The 23,061-nt window shown below is 33.7% G+C and overlaps 1 protein-coding gene across 2 annotated transcripts in view; it reads left to right on the forward strand.

The window, feature by feature from the left end:
* LOC123565066 (RYamide receptor-like) overlaps positions 1 to 22,821 on the forward strand; it is a 96,197-nt gene extending 73,376 nt beyond the window's left edge. The window contains exons 2-4 of one of the 2 annotated variants that reach the window (XM_045359075.2): positions 5,962 to 7,102; positions 19,818 to 20,129; positions 21,944 to 22,821. In XM_045359075.2, coding sequence (XP_045215010.1) covers positions 6,344 to 7,102; positions 19,818 to 20,129; positions 21,944 to 22,045 — 1,173 coding nt within the window. In that variant the 5' untranslated portion in view covers positions 5,962 to 6,343 and the 3' untranslated portion in view covers positions 22,046 to 22,821. Of the gene's footprint in view, positions 1 to 3,399; positions 7,103 to 19,817; positions 20,130 to 21,943 lie in introns of those variants that run through there. The other variant, XM_053537629.1, reaches the window with a different exon arrangement.
* The last annotated feature ends 240 nt before the right edge of the window (positions 22,822 to 23,061 follow it).

Here is a 23,061-nt window from a genome sequence, read left to right on the forward strand (position 1 = left end):
AACAGCTAATTAAAATTGTACATTTTTATTGATGGAAGAAAAATTCCACAGGATTTGGAATAGATAATATTCTCTTAAGGGGTGTGCAGGCGCTTTGAGCTGTATTGTTAGACAGTATAATCCGTTGCAAGATTCCTGTGGAAAGAGCTTACGTCATAAACCATAATCCCCTCGGTAGTGAAACTGCGGCAAAGTTCGACTACAAACCTGACAACCTTGCCACTCTGATACGGAGTGATCTCCCGTAAACGATTTACAGTCAACTCGTCCCCTAGTCAAATCGTCCCCAGTCATCGCGTCCTTATTTTGGTCATTTCGTCCACAACTTTTCGGCCCCTCCTTTTTATCCCCCGCCAAAGGCGGAGGGATATAGTTTCGCCGTTATCTGTACGTCTGTCTTTCGCCGCCCCGTCCGTCCGTCTGGAGCCATATCTAGGACGTGGTTTGGAATATGTCAATAAAACTTTATATACATGTTTACCACTATAGCGAAAAGCAGTTGCAGTCAGATTGCTCAAGTAACACCATTTGTACATAACAAACTAACCAATTGGTAGAATTTGACTAAACTTCTTTCATTTTTCCGTGAACATTTATTATCAACATGTGAAGTTGTGTACCCACACCCGGTTACCCCCACCTCCCTGGTCATACCCCCTACCCCTCCCCCACCCCACAATTTTTATTTTCATTTTGTTTTAACCTTAAACCTTCAATGAATATTTATCAACATGCAAAGTTGTACCCTCCCCCTCCCAACTAGCTCCTCCACCCTGTCACTCCCACCACCCCGATCATGCACCCCCTCACCCATCCCCCTAACATTTTTTTTTTCATTTTTTATTTTCCATCAATATTTTATTTCAACTTGTGAAGTTTTTACCCTCGTCCGGTCACCCCCACCCAACCATTTAAAAAAAAAAAATCAAACCTTTCATGAATATTTATCCCCATGTGAAGATATATTTCTTTTCCATTCCTCACCACAAACCTATTCGGCAGGGATACCAATTCATCTAATTTGCTTGTTAGTCTTATTTTTGCCAAAGTTTCCTAGATTATGATTATGATGTAAAATATGTGTTCTGCAAAGAATGTTCTACATAAAAAAAAACATGAAAAGTTACTTTAAAAACTACATTTTGTTTTGCTTTATAAATACCTGATCGTATGTTAAAGTGCAGAGTACATGCACGTTTCGTAGGTTAAAGTGTGCATTGACTAATGTGGCAGTGTATCTTTTTAAAAGGACATTTCTTGTTCAACATATGATCTATTTTCAATACTGTCATTCAGCCATTTTTGCGCCCTAAAGCTCTGATGTTTTTCAATAGTGCGAGATGACGACAACGTTGTTATTCCCCGAGACTGTAAGCGGAAGATATCTAATGTTAAACTGTAAAATATAATAGTTTATATTTCCGCAATGATGTCGCAATTACTTTTATTAGGATCTTGGAAATCTTAAGTCTGTTTGGACGGAGCTTACTTGTTAATGCCGCTGTGACAAATAACGGTTGTCCTGTTAAGAAAGTGGTGTCAAGTTCTACGCGAAGTCGGATTATTTATGAGGACGATAAGCTGAGGCCGGGAAGTATCACTTAATTTATCATTGTTATCTTTTCTTCTAGGATTTCTTATATTCATTGTAGGGACATGGATTACGGATTGTAGGTTAATACTTAGCTTGAACACTTGTCTGTGATGACTACCCATGAATATAGAAATCTTATTTATTTAAGTGTCGTAATTAAAGAAGAGATAAAGGATAATACCCTTTTAATAAATGTTATAGCATTGGAACAAAATTAAGTTATTTATTAAAACTACAGCTGCAAACTTATGCAAAATGTTTTGGCAAGATCTGTGCCATTCGTGAAAGGACAACGTTGGTTTCTCTTCTTATTATAATCTTACGCTATTTAATATAGTTTAACATTTCTCCTAATAATAAACATTTGTAAAATAGTATATAAAATAGTATTTGTATTATTATATAATTAGTGTCTGTCTATTAAAACCGTTTAATCGCAATTTGCATTTTGTATCTAGTGTGTGTTGTGTCTAATAATAAATGTGGCAGATTATATCTGATGTTTTATTTTAACATTGCTGTTCTGATAAATAAATGAAATTTTTTAAATGGAGTTACATATAGTACACCCTATTTATGAAATATCTATTAGGAAAGCAACAATATTCTATCTATAACCATCTATAATGTTTAGCAAATTTGACGATATATATTATTCGGATTTTTTAAAAGTGTTTTCCGCGTCACATACATGTTTGTATTACCGTGGAAATTAATAATCAGCAAAATATGATATATGTCCTGGAATTACTCATTTGTTAAAAAGCATCTGCATAACATATATCATGCCATTTTCTTGTGATTACATTTATTCGGTTGGTAAAATTACCTAGTAAGTGCTTTCAGAAAGGCAAATTATCTTAGTAATGTGTTACTGTGATAAGATAATAGAGATTAGCTATTTGCACGCGCTCGTAAAATCAAGGAGGCAATATAGTTTTAATGAATATGGTCATTAAAACAAGGTTTCTTGGTTTCTGTAGTATTATATCAAATAAATACTTCTAACTTGATTTGTAAAATAGACAACATTTTTTGTCTTACCAGAGTTAAGAAATATTACAATATAATTTGCATCACCGTAGGATCATATTTGAAAACTTCAGCTGCATATGCGAGTAAAGGTAATTAGTATTTTATATGTTTGAAATAGAGAGATTGAAGAAATCTTATAGAAGGTAACGTATCCAAATACCAGTAGTGTTATTCAAAATAAAAAGTTTGAAAATTATTCCGGGCATATATACTAAATGAATAAACTACACATCATTACTGAAGTACGTGCCATTAGACTCTACATTAAAGTAAAATCGGCTGGCATCTGTAATCTCCATTAATGCTTGTTGATTAGGACGAGTGATTGTTTAGTTGTAAGACAAGATGCATAGTGTTCCTTAATATTACACCCAGGTGGTCAAAATGTACAACAGCATCGTCTAGACAAACATAATTGTCACTGATTTATTTTAGGTAACATTAAATGCTGAGGGTACATGTGGAGATCCTTTCAAAAAGTTGTCATTCCTTAAACACCTCTCCTATGTTATTTGTTTTAAAGGGACTAACCTACATGTTTTAGGCGAAAATAATTTCTTTTTATAAATCCATAAAAACTGAACGTGGCTAGCGGTACAAGCTTTTTGCAAGATATTCTTATAAATTACCAAAAATGTTTTTGCAGATGGTAGTAAACCGTTGCAACGCTTTTGAAATATTGCAGAAAATTTACATTCTTCTTGAAATTTTTCTAAAACTTAGTAAAAAGATTTCACTCAAACTGTGGATGAGCAGCTATAATAATACATACGATGTTTTAGTATACTAGCAGACATTAGGCTTCTGGTTTTAGTATACTAGCAGACATTAGGCTTCTGGTTTTAGTATACTAGCAGACATTAGGCTTCTGGTTTTAGTATACTAGCAGACATTAGGCTTCTGGTTTTAGTATACTAGCAGACATAGGCTTCTGGTTTTAGTATACTAGCAGACATTAGGCTTCTGGTTTTAGTATACTAGCAGACATTAGGCTTCTGGTTTTGTTATAAGAAATAGCATAGTTAATTTCTCAAGCCAGGTTTCTAGCTTTACTGATGGAAACAGACTTCAAATGTCTGGCATTAATACAGCAAGAGTTGAATACACGTCAAGATTACAAAACCAGTAGAAAGTATTCAATAATAGCACGTCTCCAAACAAAATACTGGCATGGTATATTGAAGAAATATAAATTGATTTTCCCCGATAAGATTTCCTTGCTTGTTCTTTGAAGTAAACTTCTTACCAGTCAGTATAAACTTACAGAATTAGAAGAAAAGGACAGTTGATTTATACCAAGATTAAAATGTCAGTATGCTTTCATGATCAGTCTGTAGTATTAATATTGAAATAGTAGATTTGCAATATGTATCAAGATATAAACAGAAATAGGAGCGATACAAATAATTGTTACCCCTTTAGACTATTTTCGCTGTTTAATTTAGGATTTCTATATGATTTAATAAAAGGTATAACAACAAAGCGCTCATGCTTAGTTTTACAAACTACTTAACTACCGCTTATACAGAATTTTCAAGTATCGAGTAAAACAATTAAAAAGAATTAATCTCTTGCACTTCTTTTGGGAGAAATAGTCGTTGGAAATTCGTTTGGAAACAAACATCAAACATAAAATGAACATAAAAGTAAATAAAAGTCATGACGTTTACCAGTATAGTGCAAACTTAATGAAACATTTTCAATGAAAGAAATAATATAATAACATAATGAAACATCTTAGGTGTAAGAAGGATGTAGTTTAAACACAGTAAAATATCTTAATTATAAAGAGATAGCAGAAACATTGTAAAATATATCGATGGAAGCAAGATGTAGTGTACATACAGTGAAAATGTCATGAGTATGCAAGATGTTTTTTGACATGATAGTGCAAAATCTTATCTCAGACGCCACCTTTCCATTTTTTAGATATACTGTATTTCATGTTATATACTGCACAGCCTTTTTGTTTTGCAGTGACAAATAACCGTGCACGCTTTTTGCAAGATCAAATTGAAAATTTGAAATCGAAATGATGGTATTTTTTAACGAAAAACACAAACAATTTATTTTTACGACATGACAATATGCGGCAGACGCATGGCTAAAATGTAAACACCTGCCGAACTTTCAATGAATCCACGAGTTAACTCTTACTGAATAACAAAAGTAATTTTGCTAAAACTTGAAAAAATTGCTAAGTCGAAAAAAGGATCATGACATTGTTAAAAAGCAGTCTAGTAAAACAAAATAGTTATGTAATCTATGTATTGCTTGTCAGATCATTCTAGCAACGATTGCGTAAAGGTCCAATTCATTTCAACGAAATCAGCTTACATGCAACTAAATATCGGTAAGTCAAAAAGGGGCATAACTTTAACAGAAAAAAATAGGATTACGTAATCTGTATATTGCATGTCATATCATAACAGTAAACAAGTGTGTGAAATTACAATACTTTCTCACAAATAGTTACAAGTAGTTACCAGCTTTTATACAAAATAAAATATGTAAAAAGATCCTTCGGAAGCAAAGAATGCAACCAAGAAAAATAATAGCAGGCTCGGTTTTGATTGAGACTTAATCAATCGGGAAACGGACGTCGACGCGCACGCGGATGTTATGTGTAATAGCTTTACATATTCTAGAAGAGTCGAGCTTAAAATCTATTTATTTGGTTCAGCTGTTTTAGTCTTTATTTTTTGTCTTAGAAAAGAGCTAGACTAAAAAATATCTGAGATTATAACATCACAAGATTGGTCTAGATTAATTGTTATAATGACGTCAACTTGTAAAGAAATTTATCAGAAGCGTGAAAATAAAAAGCGTCACATAAAAATGTTATTATTTGTAAATTTTAAAATAATTTGCTTTTTAAAACATTTATACAGCCAATATTTTGTTATATTTGAAGTTTGAAACTATCCTTTGACATGCCAAACGAACATGTTGAAGTAAATGTCATGAAGTGCGTATTTGACTCTACATACTGAGGAGCTTTGTCGGATGTTTTGGACACAAGCATATTAATCATTCAAGAACATTCTCACGTGTGCAAATGTCAAACATATAAAATGCTTTCTTACTCCGTTTATTTATGTTAATAAAAGTATTAGACATGTCTTTGACAGACTATCCCACTCCACAACCTACACAATCTGACAGTAAAACGTTACTAAATGTGTGTTTGGCACTATATATATATAGATATATGTAACTTGTATAATGACTGGCATTTTACTGTTTGCTTTTAGCTTCGTTTCAAATCGTTTGTATTGTATCAACACCCGACAAACATGAAATTACATTCACTGTGCAATGCTTTTTTTCAGGAAACTCTTCAAGGATTGAGCACAATTTAAAGGAGAATTGCTATTTGGAGACATTTAATATTCATCGCAATTTGTCGTCTAGAATTAATTAACCTATTAATACAAACATTTAACGTTCCTGACAGAAAGGAAGAGTACAACAAAATCACAAATCATCAAAAAGATAATTTAATAGTTGGCAAAACATTAGTTTCATTGAGCCAATGGATTTTACAACAATACCAGTAGCAGTTTTGAGACAGGCGAGGATTAATTTGTCAAAATGTCGTCTGCGATTTAGCATATGAATTGATCGTTTGTGAGCAGATGTATAAAACGTACTTTTGTGTATACTGATTCAAATAATTGAAGGTGCTGCCTTGAATTCCGAGCACGAAGAACGATGGAATCATTTAACGAAACAACCTCATCAGATATGGCCACCATATCAGTGGCAAATTACAGTGACATTTCACCAGTAAGAGGTCCACTTGTGGTACCTATTTATCAACAGGTTATAATAATAACTATGTATAGCATCATTATTCTCCTATCAGTGTTTGGAAATTCTATCGTCTGCTACATCGTCTTTTCATCTAAAAGAATGCGAACTGTGATGAACTTTTTCATCGTTAGTCTTGCCCTAAGTGACATTCTAATGGCTGTTATATGCATTCCATTGACGTTTGTTGCTAATCTTGTAATAAATTCATGGCCATTTGGCGACGCGTTATGCCCGGTTGTGACTTTCCTTCAAGTTGTCACGGTGTTTATGAGCTCATTTACTCTAGTCGCCATTAGTTTAGATCGTTACTCGGCTATTGTGCACCCACTGAGACCAAAAATGACAAAACGGCAAGCATTCATTGTGATCTCTATAATTTGGATCTTATCCGTCGTGATTCCACTCCCGACGGCCATTACTTCAGAAGTTCACCAATATATAAACGATACAAGTGCGCCGTATTTCTGTGAAGAAGTTTGGGAAAATATAACGGCGCAATCAATTTACAATGCTATAATTCTCATCTTCCAGTATTTTATTCCACTCATGATACTGGTATTTACATACGGCCGCATCATATTGGTTCTTTGGATCAAAAAGCCTCCTGGGGAAGCCGTCTCCGACCGTGATGAAAGGATGTCCAAGTCAAAGAAAAAGGTAAGTGCTTAAAAATTATATATAATATACTTATAATTTACTAACATGATCCATTCACGGACATCAGATTGCCAACGAGTTTAAGTATATCATGATCTAATTCCTCTAAATTGCCATTTATGTCGATTAAATTGATTAAGTTTCTCGAAGAAGAACATGTGTACTTATGTGTTTTAATGGACGTGAATTTCATATATTCTCTGTTCTTAAGTGTCCGACATATGCTCTGCGACAGCATTGATTTAAAGGTATATATCTGAAATTTACTGATGTTGAGGTAGTTTATAGTTAATCAAATTAAGATAAAACTGGTGTTCTCTTTCAATTATACCATGTTACTGTTCAAATATTTTCATAGAGCACTGTGGGGAATCACATCTAAGATATATATCTTATGTCAGCATAAATATCTTTTAAAACTACATAGATTTCAATCACTATCACCTTCTGATTATTTTGTACACTTCAAGGAACTGCGACTTCATAATTTCGTATGTGTTCGTAATAACCAGAAAATTATCGTCATTATAAACACAACTTTTGTTAGCCTATGTTATGCTGTGTTTAAATTCCGTAGCATATCATGGTAGGAAATTTATTCATGTTTTACAAAATATCACTTTGGTTTAGAAATTGTTTTGATCATGTGATTCCCCAAAATGAATGAGGCTACAATAATTATATTCTATTTTACGATGAAAGCCATTGACCGATAGTAGACGTCTGTACTGATTTTTATTTCTTTACGAAGAATTATAGTCATCGAATAAAAAGATTAAATAACATTGTACGGAACAATATATTATATATTTGGGCTCGTATCAATCTGAAAAACTTATTGGACTTGCCTTCCGGCTCGTCATATATGAGCCGCGCCATGGGAAAACCAACATAGTGGGTTTGCGACCAGCATGGATCCAGACCAGCCTGCGCATCCGCGCAGTCTGGTCAGGCTCCATGCTGTTCGCTAACAGTTTCTCCAATTCCAATAGGCTTTAAAAGCGAACAGCATGGAGCCTGACCAGACTGCGCGGATGCGCAGGCTGGTCTGGATCCATGCTGGTCGCATACCCACTATGTTGGTTTTCTCATGGCACGGCTCATATGTTTTATCAATGGGCACTCGTCCAAATGTATTGTCATATTGTACTGAACAATGATAAGCATAGAAAATAATTGTCTATATGTTGGATATTAGATTTTTCAAGAAATGGCACACCAGTGTGATAAAAGTTGACTGTTCTGTATCTGTTTTGCGAATAAGTGCACTTGATTGGAATAAACATGATTTCGTTTGGTCTGTCTGATGATGTCCTTGGCGCCAGATAATTACACACAGTAATACTGAATATTTACGCCTCTGAGCATATCCTATTCAGATGCATGTGAAAAAAAGCATAAAAGAACAAAATATTTCTCTTTATCCAATATCTTCATGGTTCATATTGACAATCTTTAGTGGTGCAGAAATGGCACTACTTTTGTGAAATATGTCTCTTATCATCAGAATTGAGAAGTTGTTTCGTTAAAGCGTATATTTGGCAATGGTTTATTGTCACTAACCATAAATTTTACATCCTGGTCCATATAAGGGGATTCAACTTAATGTAGTTAAATTAATGGGGAGTGTTGCATCGGTGATCTGATTGCGGTCCCGAGCCTTCCGTAACGCTATTTTCATCACAATTGTGTACAATACAAAGTTGAAGATCATTGCACAAATAAGCTCCCAGTTCACCATGATTTTGTACCCTGGCGGCCACAAGGTGTCGCTCACACAATCCGTGTTGTTCTCATTGTATACATGCCAGCCGAAAAATGGTAATGCACTATTGAATAATGTAACCACCCATCCGACCGACATCAATATGACCATCCGAGTAGTGGTAAACTGGTGCATATATTTCAAAGTAAATGTAATCGGAACAGTCATTGGCAAAGACATTACTGGGCTGTTTATACTATTTTGCTAGTGCCAAACCTCTCTCTGACCCCTTCCTTTGTTCCTGTATTACAAGACAGTTTAAATAAAATTACTCCTAACCAGGTGAATCTCTTAAAGACTTAACAATAACCACAGGAACACATTGTAAAACACAAAATGTGCTCATGCAAATATATATAACTCAAAACCAATGGAAGATATATGTTCTGGAAAAATCTTTGAGTATCATCAAATAAAATAACATTCAAAGCACGACAAACCAGGGTAGGGGTCAAATATCAAACAAGTCCGTCAAAAAAGAGGTGTTAGAGAATTAGATGTAGTCCGCAACTGTCCCGTCATCGCAAATCAGAAATGCGTAGTGATCTGCATTAAAATGCTGAACACTAAAAATGCAGTGTGTCTCAGAACAATACGGTCCTACCTTCTTGCTTCGTTCTATAAGTACTGTCGTTTTATTACAAACAATTCAGAAAATACATTACCTTGCATATTATTATTTATTATTAAAAGTGATAAGCTCAGTAATAGACACTACTGCATGCACATGCCATTAAAAGGTTCATGAAATTGGCCATACTTTTTGTAAACGTTTTTAAAAGAATTTTAACAGGTCACCATTAAAATTCACCCATTACTTCTTACTATTTAATGGGATTTTCATGACTATAGTTTTAATGCCATATATTAAAAAGCCATGAAATAAGTATGGTAAAATATACCTTGTTAAAATGACTTTGATAGCCGTGAAAAATTGCTGAAAATAAACCATTAAAATAAGTTAATTGGCTCCTTAAAACTCCATGAAAAATTTTAATTGGCATGAAATTAATGTGCCATTAAAAAAGTACCCCTTAATTCCACATTAATTAGTAAATACTACTGTGGTCATTAATTTTTTAATACTCTGTTAATGGCCGTTAATTATTAAAAATTGATTAATGGTCTCATTAAATATGTCAGATTCAATTTTAATGCGTTCGTAACACTTTAATGGTATATCAAATTAAGGGCCATGAAAATTTGCCATCAGAATTAGACATCTTAAGATAAACAACTTCATATTGGTATTTGCCGTATTGACTTGAACTACGTATTACTACACATGTAATAGTATCTATACATATGTACTTTTTTTGTAAAATGCTAGAAGAATATTTTATTTTTATTTTTTCTCTTATTATTTTGTAATGTAAACACATGTAACAGCCTCGTACAAACATTTGTCATATTGTATCCTCATTCTGTCATATGTTCATATGAAATGAGAAAATAAATGGATATTGTATTGTATTATATTGTGTTGTACTGAGAAGGGTTTACAGGTACCGGTTTAATAGATCAAGTGACAATGTGGGTAGTTTTAACTATTAAACATTTTTATATTGACAAACATTCTGACCAAGTTTTTATTGGTACAGACATTAGGCGTCAGGTGTATTCAAAAAGCAACTGTTGATGGCAATGTCAGCACACAATGGGCGATCACAATTTAGCTCTCCTTCTGTACTTTGTGTTCAGGTGCATGCACTTAAACAGCTAAGAGCAAATGTTTGAGGATTGCATCACAAGTAGCTCCCCCCAGTCAAGCGTACCACACTCTTTGATTCATTGAAACGAAGAAGCCATTGATCTGCCCATGCCCCAAATGAATTTAAATCAGACTGTAAATCTTCACAATCATGTGTACTGTTCACTTCTCTATAAACCTTAGTTTCTACTCAAGGATTGGAAAATTTGAAAATCTAAACTGGTCTGAACACATTTCATAATCTAAATTCCTTACCTCACCCACTTTCTTATACAAATGCTGATTGTTTGGATAGGAAAAAACAAACAAACAGAAAAAGTGGCATGCATCAATACGTATTTACCCTTACCAAAATAATGTAGATTGATGTTACCAAATAAATTAATATGTTTTCATCCGACTTTCATTCAAATAAATCCGATTTTTTGTAGGAACACAATTTGGCAAACATTTGAAGAAAATGGCGTAACTGCATCAAGGGGAAATAGCTTTATTATTATTATACCAGATTTATATAGCGCCCTTTTCATGATCAATTTCACGTTCAAAGGCGCTTTACATAGTTCAAATGCAGCCACAGGGCGCATAATTCATCCTCTACTAGTACAGACACAGAGCGATCTGACCAGAGGGACAGAGTGAGACAAAGCCCCCACGACAGAGAGATCAGAAATCAGATACAGGCTTGTCCGGCTAACTTAGCCTAACTCGTTGCGAATAGACAGCCTGGTTCTTTAACGTGCCCAGTGTAAAGCACTGATACAAGCAAGGATTGCCTGGGTTCCTGACCAGTACACCTCTAGCTGGGTGGGAAACACTGAAAAGCGTTTCTGAAAATTCCCAAGTAGCTGCCGGGGATCGAACCCAGACCTCAGGATTGGAAGGCCAGTGTGCAAACCACTGAGCTATCCGTCCACAAATTTAATGCAACTAAATATAACATCATGATATATAATAGACGATGTGTGCGTAGTATGTATTTATTGTGATAGAAGTCCATTTTAGAACAATATGGGCCTGGAATTATAAGTATTCAATGGGTCGAGTGCAAGCCAAAATCAAAATATTTTTTGTGCTTCTGAAAATATACGAATCACACATTTTACATAATTTAGGATTTAATGGGCATCACATTACTGTTAAGGGCCATTATTTTTACTCTTAAATGAAATTGTACAGAACCTTAACATTTCGTGGGCATTAAATCAAAGTTAAGGGCCATGAATTATCCTGTTAAATTAAAAAAATACAGAATTTCATTATTTTTTCAAAGCCATTAACTTTTTTAGTTACCGAACCAAATTTTTAACGGCATGATTCATGGTCAAAAATGGGTGTTTTAATGGATTTTAACATGTAACCCATTGATATTGTGAAACCTGTTAAATAAACTGATGCAAAGAATTAATGGGGTTAATTAACAGTTTTTCCTATTTTAATGGATATTTTACTTGGTTTTAAACCATGTTTAATGGTGTGTGCATCCAGTAGTGCTTTATATTATACAATTTTTCTTCTAAGAACTTCAATATACTCATGTCTCTTTGAATATTTGTTTTGTCCGATTTGTTATCTGAATATTGCAATTGTCAACTCATAAATATTTCTTACAGAGCCTTAAATTATGAACCTTTAATAAGTTCAGGTGTTTGATACCTTTGATATATACTTTGATTTGTTATTAGTTCTGTTGTATTTTAGGAAAATAGAGTGTAGTGATGTTGTTTCTTTACGTAATTCAACTTTAGGTAGGATATTGCGTAGATCTATTCATAACCTCTCATATATATTTTGTATCATATCTGACATCATTGAGCTAGGTTACTTTTATGCTTCTAATGGACCTTCACAAAATTTGATTAATCTACTGGCAAACCAATCTTCTTTCTTCTATTGCAAGAGTATAACGTTGTATGGTGGTCTATTTAAAGCAAAAAATAACATTTTTTCTGAGCCATATGACAAAAAATGTTTGGCGTCAAGACGACACAAAGAAATATGCTGTATAAATCGCCCGCACGTCAGCGCGATACAACGAAATGTCCCAAATAAGCCACCTTAAACACTTGACGTTTCTATTGTGCAATAAATCGACCAGGCTTTTTTCCAGTGCAAATTAACCTTGTTGTCTGTTATCACAGTTAATTAATTTCGACCGAGGAGCAGCTTCGGGATACTTGATTGCTTTATGAAAACAACTTTTGTCGTAAAATATGAAACTACTTCAATGAATGCCAACTGTTTGGCAGATTGTTATTTAGTGATTCTGGAATAATTACAGAAGCTCAAACGTTATTAAAGATCAAACAATGCAAAATATGATAAATGGGGATAAATGGGGATACTGCGATGAAATATCAAAACTCCGTTCATATTTACCAAATTAGAAACATAGCAAATCTTGTATTTATTTATTTGGGTTTTACAGCGCACCAACACAGTATAGGTTATTCTCACTTACATCGAAATAAAAACATGAGGTATGGAATCAAAATTTGTACACCTGCTGGACTCACAGAGTTACAGCAAAACCAAGTGTTAAGACCCTATTAGTCGCCTCTTACGATCATGCAAGGGTAAGGCAGTTGTTACAATTCTTTTAGCAAATCATGTAAAATTGATTTTGGAACTGAATATCTTTTGCAATAAAGGTAATATATTCTGTTTTTAAACAAAAATGAAATTCTGTTTAATATATTGTGTGAATAAATTCACCTCAAAAAAGTGTTTTTAATTTTGAAGAAAAACATAATCAAACAACAACAAACGTAGAAAAGGACGAGATGTCTAACATGAAACAGTGTATAAATCACGTAACGATAGTAGATTTACTGATATATGTATTGAATTCCAGAAAATGACTACATAAAGAGTCACACACAAACCCTTTTAAAATCTCAGCATTTTCTAAGAATTAGTGCATATTTTTGTTATAATGCATTTGCAATCAAATCACAGGGATAAAATTTCACATTACTAGGTTAAACGTACTTTTCTGCGATTGTTTACTTTCATTTCTTTACTAAAGACAGCTTTTGTTACATTCTGTTGTTGAAAACTTTTGTTCAAACTATCATACAAATGCTTCAATGTATGCCCATCCAGTTTTAAGTGTGAGCGGTTATGATAAAAATTAAATTAAATCAAAAGCCTAAATCATCATTATGACTTTTCTCATATGTAGATTGAAAACGTTGTTAATTGTTACCTTTTTGGGAAAGAAAACAAAAGATTAAACGTTAAGAGAATGAGAGACACTGCATTACGTTAAATGTAAACTTCGGGTAAACGTTAATACATGTATATGCATATATATTTTTACATACTGAAAGTATATGGCGTCTACATTTAAATCATTTTCGATAATGTGTTGTCTGCTACAAAAAATACAAGACACAATATACCATTATACATAATTTCCATTGTTATTTTATACTTTGCATAAAGTGCAAGTACTTTTCAACTGTCCTAAAAGAATCATCTATGATCCCATAAAATTGCGTAGAAAAAGTTGTTTTGACAAAGTGTTGTCACTTAATACAAAAAATTCACTGTAGATGAAAAACAAGTGTGCCGTCTGTAAGCGCATACGTAATGCTTTTCCACTACTTGCATATTTTAATGCTTTAAATCCGTCTTTGGGACGAACTCAATATGCTGTGCTCTGCGCTTCCGGGAAATCTACCCTTCCTCATATTTTAAGTACATTTTTCAAAAGGACGTGAACGTATATAGACCCGAATGAAGTGAAACGATAATCCCTAAAATCTATAAAAGATATTGTAGCCTCGGTTGGATTTTGTCTGACCATAAGAGGTAATGAAAAGTGCAACACTTCTCACTTCTAGAAGTGGCTTAAGCAGAGCTTTGTTATACAGATACAGTGAACAAAAGACCTCTAGCTAAGTAAATAACTTAGTAGTAATTTTCTCATTTTTAAAGTATTAATTTCTACATTGTTTGTTGATTAAATACTAATAATACTAATATACTTTCTTAAAGAACACAATATTGCAAGTTCGTCACAAAGGATCTCTAAAGCTCTTCAGTTCTTCTTTCTGTAACATATATGTATATAGAACCTGTCTGTTTGCACAAAAATTACCTAAGTATATCTTTGCTCTTTAACATATTGCAAATTTCATTTTAAATTAGATATTATATATCTATAGAAATTAAAGAATTAGGTTCAGATTTCAGTAGTGTTAGAGTTAATCCAGTATCAATAAAATCTGCAAGAAGATCCTCTTGAAGCATAAAACGTAACCAAGCAAATGTACGGCAGACTCGGACTCTGTTCATGAGAGGTAATGAAAAGTCACACTGTTCCAGAAGTCTCAAGATTCTTATAAATTGTGTGTATAACTTAACCGAAAAACGAATTAAGTTTTTGTCAGCGGGATTCTCTCAGACATTGGGCCAGACTTTTGGGAAGTTAATCTAAAAATAATTGAATTTACATAAATGTGGTGTTGTAGAAGATAGCTTGTTTATTCGACATACATTGTTGTGCGTGACACATTGATTTAATTCAGTCATTGTAATTATATATAAAAACCTGCTGTGTCTGTTTTATTAAATTGGCAAACGTCTGAAAAAAAGCTTGATTATTAGACCCGTGAAGAAGATTAATTTTTATGCCCCCGAAGGTGGGCATATTAAAATCGAACTATCCGTCCGTCCGTGCGTGCGTGTGTGCGTCCGGTAAATTTTTGTCCGGGCTGTAACTCTTCCATCCATCAAGGGATTTTGAAATAACTTTGCATAAATTTTTACCATACTGAGACGACGTGTCTTGCGGAAGACCCAGATCCCTAGCACCAAGGTGAAGGTCACACTTAGAGGTCAAAGGTTAACATGGTCTGTTTCGTGTCCGGTCCATAGCTCTGCCATCTATGAAGGGATTATGAAATAACTTGGCATAAATGTTAACCATACTAAGACGACGTGTCATGCGGAAGACCCAGACCCCTAGCTTGAAGGTCAAGGTCACACATAGGAGTCAAAGATTAACAGGGTATGTTTCGTGTCCGGTCCATAACTCTGCCATTCATCAAGATATTTTAAAATAACTTGTCATAAATGTTCCTCATAATGAGACGACGTGTCGTGCGGAAGACCCAGACCCCTAGCTCCAAGGTCAAGGTCACACTTAGAGGTCAAACGTTAACATGGTCTGTTTCGTGTCCGGTCCATAACTTTGCCATCCATCAAGGGATTTTGAAATTACTTGGCATAAATGTTCCCTGTAATAAGTTGAGGTGTACTGCACAAGACCCAGACCCCTAGCTCCAAGGTCAATGTCACACTTAGAAGTCAAAGATGTTTCTTGTCTGGTCCATAACTCTGCCATTTATTAAGGGATTTGAAAATAATTTGACACAAATGTTAACCATATTGAAAAGGTGTGTCACTCTTATGACCCAGGCCTCTTAGGTCAAGGTCACAAAATGATATGTATTTGTTTTGCGCATACAACTGTGGCATTCTTGGGCGTACTTCGGGGGCATTTGTCACCAATCGTGACAGCTCTTGTTATAATTCTTTTTACTTTGATTAGATATCCTGAGTTCGTGAACCAGACCTTATATTTATATACCTTCAGTATTCGGAAAAAACAATGCTGACTATTTTAGGACCACCAATGCCGAATTTGTTATAAAACACAAGGTCTACACGTTTCATTTACACATTTGGATAAAATATTACCGAGAAAAAAAAAACGATTTTAAAGACACGTCTGACAGTTTTCTATATGCATATAGGCAAAACTTTTCATACGGACAGAATTTCTTTAAACTTTGTGTACTGAATGAGAATCCAGTTTAAAACGGAAATATGTATTAAACATCATAGGTACCGTGCTTGATCTTGAATTATCTGCCCTTGAAAATAGATTTTTCAGTATTTTCCTACTTTCAAGGGCAGACAATTCATAACCAAGTCTGGATACCTATGTTTTGCTTTATTTTATATTTCTGTTTTTGATTTGATTCTCCGTCAGTAAACACAGTTTAAAGAAGAAGTTCTGTCCGTAAGAAAATTTTGCCCCATGTCAATGTCTTCGACTGTGAACATGACAAAATGATACCTCTAAGTCCTGGTCTTTCCCATGGACCGAATTTCTTTAAGCTTTGTATAATGAATGCAAATGATGACTAAAACAAAAATGTAAATTGAAATGCACAGTTTCCTCGCCTTAATCTGGAATTATCTGCCCTTGAAAATTGGATTTTTTTTAGAATTTTCAAAGGCAGATAATTCAAGATCAAGCACCGGTACCTATGATTTTTTTATACATGTTTCCGTTTTAAGCTTGGTTCTCAGTCAGTACACAAAGTTTAAAGAAATTCTGTCCGTAGGAAATTTTTGCCTATATACATATAGGAAACTGTCAGATGTGCCTTTAATGTCATATCTGTCGCCTGGTCGTTTGCGCATTGTATTAGTTTTCTCATTTAGAAATGATTATTATAACCCTAAAATAGCATTATATGATAATAACAGTAAATTACACAACATTGGGCATCGTCTACTTGATGAAAATGTGAATGGTTTAAGGTATTTAAATTTGGTTTAAAAGCGACATAGACTAAAAAGCTGCCTGTTTTCTATCGTGATTTTTAATGTTTGACGCCATGACCTACTCACGATAACGTACAATGATTTCATCGCAAATTAATGTCAAGCATTCTTCGTAAAATAGCAAACAAATCTTGTCGTGTTATGAAACTTCTTATATCAAATGCTGTTAACTTCCAAACTAGAAATCATACCATGATGATATATCTACTTGACTGTCGATGAAATGTTTTTAAAATATTGACCAACAAGATATATTGGATGCACCAGAGAATGTGTCATTTATAAAAGTTAAATAATTCAGTTCAGACAGTTGTCTGATTGTTCAAAAGCCTGCAGTTTTATAACTGTCTATATTGACAGTATGATAAATTCCCTAAGCTGGTCTTGATCTATTTTCCAACGATATTTGAGAGACAAACAAATCAGTTTCTGAGTTATCAATTTCAACAGAGTGTTTAAGTGGCAATTAATGTCACTTATTACGGAGAAACTGTTTCAATAGTGTTAGATATTGGCAGAAAAAGGACGTTATTACAAAGCAATGTACGCCATCATACCTTTTAGAACATGGACAATATTTTTCTTTTTTGTTTTGAAGACGGAACTTTTAGGTTTTCATATAACAAAAAATATTTTACAGTCATTCCACTGTTACAGGGCCTCTGTGACTTATGGAACATGATGATATAATGCCCGGGTGTTGGGCAACTGGTGTCATCCTCCACTACGAAATGCTGGAAAGTCGAAATATGCCCAGTAACTGTGTCGGAATGACGTTAATCCCAACAAATAAAATACCACTCTTACATTCAACTTCCTTTCGACACTTCTTTTTCCTACGGTATTATTTCTGTTTCAATTAGATGTTAATAAAAGTACCAAAATAAATCAGGGGGTTGTGAAACGTCCTATAGTAAATGCGTTATTTTATCGAATTGCGTGCAAAATTAGACAAATTTCTTATTTACTGTAATCCAATACACACATCATTTTAAGAAGACAATGTAATAATAACATCGTCAATTAATGGGGAAAATGTTGCTTCGTTTTCCAATTTGTCCGGATCTCTGCCCTTACCTAAATATCATTCTTTATAGACTAAATATAAATCAAGTTTAAAGTTTTAATATTGCATTGTGCAGTTTAAAACAGTTTTATTACTTATAGCTATTTGCAGTCTAAAGTACTCCTTGCTTTTGTTTTATGTTGTTTTATGCTGACAGCGTGTATAAGGTATTATAGACAGTGAGTCGGCAGGCACTTTAAAATAATATTGATAATACTTAAAACTTAAAGAGGATACTTCGGAAGCTTAGGCTGCAAATTGAGGTTCGGTTTAATCAAGTGTAGCTGAGAGGTTCGGTTTAATCAAGTGTAGCTGAGAGGTTCGGTTTAATCAAGTGTAGCTGAGAGGTTTAAATTTTTTGATGCTTGACAATAATTAAGAATAAGATGTTTTGTTCGTTTAGACGGGTATAAATCACATTTGGACCTCTTGCAAATCAATGAATCAAAGTAGCGAAGTAAAGTGCAGCACCCCTTCCGGACGACCCTACCAACGACTTGAGTGGATCTCTGTTATACATAGAAGTTAAATATATACTCCATGATGGCAAAGCATTTTTGTTAGACTGATTTTTGTTGCTATGAAACACAATTAGTTTTCGTTAACATTTCTTCAGTTCTATTGCAAAACGATTGTGGTCAATTTGTCCTTTCGAAAAAAATATTGAATAAAAACCGATGAAACAAGTTTGAACACTGATGTTACCGTACTGCCGATCTTTATTCATATCTACATTTGTATCATAATTGAGTATAACCGGTGTAGCTTCGAAGCATTGCTTAGAGTGTAAGATGCTTTCATATAAGGAATTTACCTAGCTGATTTACGGAAGGATTTCCTATCCAAGTGTCCACCCGTGTCTGAAGTAAAGGCACCTGGGGACTACATCAAAACCTTGGATCGTTACCGTATGACTCTGCTTTTTGTCGATTGGATTTAAACACCAGCAAACAACAAACAAGCGAATACTTGGGTTCAATAGTTTTCTTCTGATTTTAAGGCTTCTATCATTGTTACGGAACTGACTTGCGAATGACCTTCAATCGAATTCATGACAACTACTTCTATGCTGACTGTTTCTGACGTATTTTTATGTTGAACAGTCATGATGTACTAGAAAGTTGTTTAAATGCCAATTTCCTTTCTGGAATGCAAGATCATTTAAGTTTTGTCCTAGTTCTCAACGATGCAATATTATTGATAATGAAAAGAAAGTGTGCTTATGACATTTTTAGTTTTCACTGTCTACAGCGCATTTAAGAAGGGGCGACTGTTAAAACATACTGTGAAATCATTAATATTCGTTGGGGACTAATTTTCGTAGATTTCATGGTTGAAACAAGCCACGAAATTTAATCCCAACGAACACTTAGAATTCCAATTCATCTTAATATGTTCAAAACTTGAAATCCACGAATTCATATCCCCACAAAATTGCCGTTTTGACCAAAACCACGAAATTTAATGCCCAAAAAATTAAATGATTTTACATTATAGTATACAGATACAAATGTACTTCTTCCTTGGTTCGCTGCAGTCTTTTTATCTTATTATAACCTTAATGAATACACCATATTTTCTATTTCAGATAATAAAGATGATGATTGTTGTCGTGATAATTTACTCCATCTGTTGGCTTCCCTTACACATTATAAATATCGCTGGAGACATCAACATAACATTCTATAATCTTCCTGGAATGAACATCATGTGGACAGTGTCACATTGGCTAGCTATGTCAAACTGCATGTATAACCCCTTCATTTACTGTTGGATGAATGCTAAATATAGAAACGGATTTATAAATGTGTTCAGTTGTTTTACATGTGGATTATTAAAGTCACGTGATGAGAAAATTGAACTTCAACGCATGCGCGGGAGCCACACTAACACCACTCGGGTAGGATCTACTTTCTCACACCCATATCATAGACCATCAGCTACTTTTGACACTGAATATTCATTCGTTGATGGAAGAAGCGTTACTTGAAAAAAAAATGTTAAATTTTACAGCATCATTTACGTTGCAACGTAAACGTTATTAGGCATATTAACTGAAAGCGGACAAAGAGCAGTTAATTACTTCATTTTCCCACTTTTATCGTATGCGTGTTATTACTTGTAGGGTTGATGTTTATGTTAGGTGTATGTTTTGCACATTTTAGCATATGTACGCATTTCATCAAGTTTGGCACTTTTTAGTTTTAGCCGAAACCACATTTATTTGCCTGCAAAGTCAGTCATTTTCGTCACCGTTTGGACATGGTTTACTCTGACCATATCATTGTCATATATATGAATCTGGCCGATCTGCAAAGGAATAAAACGGGTTTGAATATAAACTTTTCTCAAATTGAACTGAGGAAATTTGCCAGTTCAGGAATGTAGGAAAAAATAACTAGTTTTTTTTTCATTACTGACCTAGATTCAATTCTTTATTAACAAAACGCGAGGCTAAACGTCGGTTATTCCCGAAATATTGAAATATTAATATGCAGGGCAAAAAATGAAAGAAAAAATAAAAGTCGTTTAAACTTGGTTTTGGCGTTACCTGAAATAGCCGTTGATATGCATTTTGATGAAGACCAGAAATCAGTCAGTTTGTTTTTCCTTGATTCAAGAGATAACCTGGTCCGCATATTTTTTTTTTTTTTTTTTTTTTTTGGGTGGGCGGAATACTCGATCGGTAATCTCCTTTAACTGCTCCACTTAAAGCTACTTTAAAATACAATCTGCTAGTGTAACCTATTTTTTCATTTACTAAGTCGATATCTCCTCCATATCAGAAACTAGATGTTCATCGTCTTTTGTATCTGATCTCTCTACATTGATTTTATCAAAAGTACTTTTGGGTTTTGCAGAGTTTTCATGAGTGCCATATCTTCTACTTTGTAATTTGGATTCTATTGCTCTAAATTAGATGCATTTATTTTGAAACTGAAAGGGCTTTAATGCCAAAACACGTAGATGGAATGAATCCTTATCATTGTAGTTGAATTCAAATTTACTTCAGTTCATCTTGAATTAGAAATCCTATTTCTTTCCATTACATGACATCGATTGATAAGTGTGTGTGTGTGTGTGTGTGTGTGTGTTGTAATAAATTTGAAGTAAGGATAAATAAAGATAGGCAAAGGGAAGCACGTATAACTATTTTAACCATTTATATTTGTGTTTGTGGGAATATATATATTCAACATACGCCGACGTGATTCATTATGTGTTGCATATATGTTTTCATTTGAATATATTTCTATTGTATATCTTTTTCAACTATCGTGTGTTCTAAAGCTATATAATTGTGTGGCATCGTGTGAGTAGTTATTTTCAAAACTTATATATCATTCTAAATCCATACATATTGTGAGAAACATCCCGCCTACACATACAGAATCCGGAAATGCTTGTCGGCATGCATTAAATATTTGCCGGTTTTTAATCGAGGTTCTTTTCCAGCGCGCCGCTACGCCGCTTGACGCTATGACGTAACAATTGTGACGTCAGAACAATGAAATGTTGTTTAATAATTCACTGTTTCCCGCCTTCTTTGTTTAATATGAAAATGAATCGGATCGTGTTAGAATTAACTGTAAAAACGTCGCTTAATAATACGAACAAATGCTAATGAATCCAGCCGTACGATGCGACACAATTATATATCGCTGAGGTGAGTATCAGCTCTATATGTTTGAACATATTTATTGTTGTTTTCAGCCTTACATAAAGATTGAGGTAAATGCACGAAAATACCGGGGAAATTCTGTGCCAACATTGAAGATTAAATGGACATCGATCGACAGACATGATTCCCTATAATAGACGTTATTATTTGTATTTTGTCGTTGTTGTTTCATTTTATTTCAAAATGCCTTGTAGTTTACGACGATCCGTTTGAAAATACAGACTTTGGATTCGTTTTTTAGAGTATTTAATTTATTTTCATTTAATGCAAGAAACATTTAACTAAACTTTGCTTAATTATATTTTTGCATTGTATAACAAGGCACATGTATTTGTTACCGCTTGTCAGTTAAAGCTAAAATTTAAATGTATCGTTGCTATAAAAGTATCATGTATGTATTTGAAAGTTTGGTTAAGTGATTTATATAATGTACACTAAATATCATCTGGATTCAATACTAGTATTCATAAACTTCTATAAAAAGCTGTATTGCTTACAATTGAGTAGAACATGTGAAATATTCCGAAAGTGACGTAGATTTTCTAAATAATTAAAGCTAAAATAGAATGAATATATTATGGCTTTAATCCGAAATTAATGTTCCAAAAACACTGTTTTTAAAGTTAAATTGAATGTTTCAGAAAAAAAATTGTTGATGTCACATAATGATACCCTACTGTGTAACCTTTGGGTATTAGACAATATTCATAATTGCATTAAGAATTGAATAGACCTGATCAAATATCGATCCACAGTAAATCTCTGAAATATATAATTATGACTTTGCTGTATATGTTAGAAGATACGTTTTGCTTGAGACCGAGTCTTTAAAATATTGTGAATCTGTCTATTTAACTTTATTTAAATGTAATGGTTTGCTTTGTTATGTAATAAATATTTGAAGCCGTTACTTTGATGTCTCATTTTCTTTTAAGTTTACATTTACATTCTGCTCCACACAATTTGTATAACAATTTAATTAATGAACATTCTGGACGACAAATCTAGAGTGAATAAGGTAAAGTAAATCATCAACAATTAAGTGTTAAGATAAGTTGTTTGTCCTATAACGAGGATCTACCAATGCATGAATGTAAATAAGATAAACAGACACACTAGGATAATTTATTTTGCTTCAAGTGTGAGACAA

Source organism: Mercenaria mercenaria, chromosome 2 (genome assembly GCF_021730395.1).
Source record: "Mercenaria mercenaria strain notata chromosome 2, MADL_Memer_1, whole genome shotgun sequence".
NCBI lineage: Eukaryota > Metazoa > Mollusca > Bivalvia > Venerida > Veneridae > Mercenaria > Mercenaria mercenaria.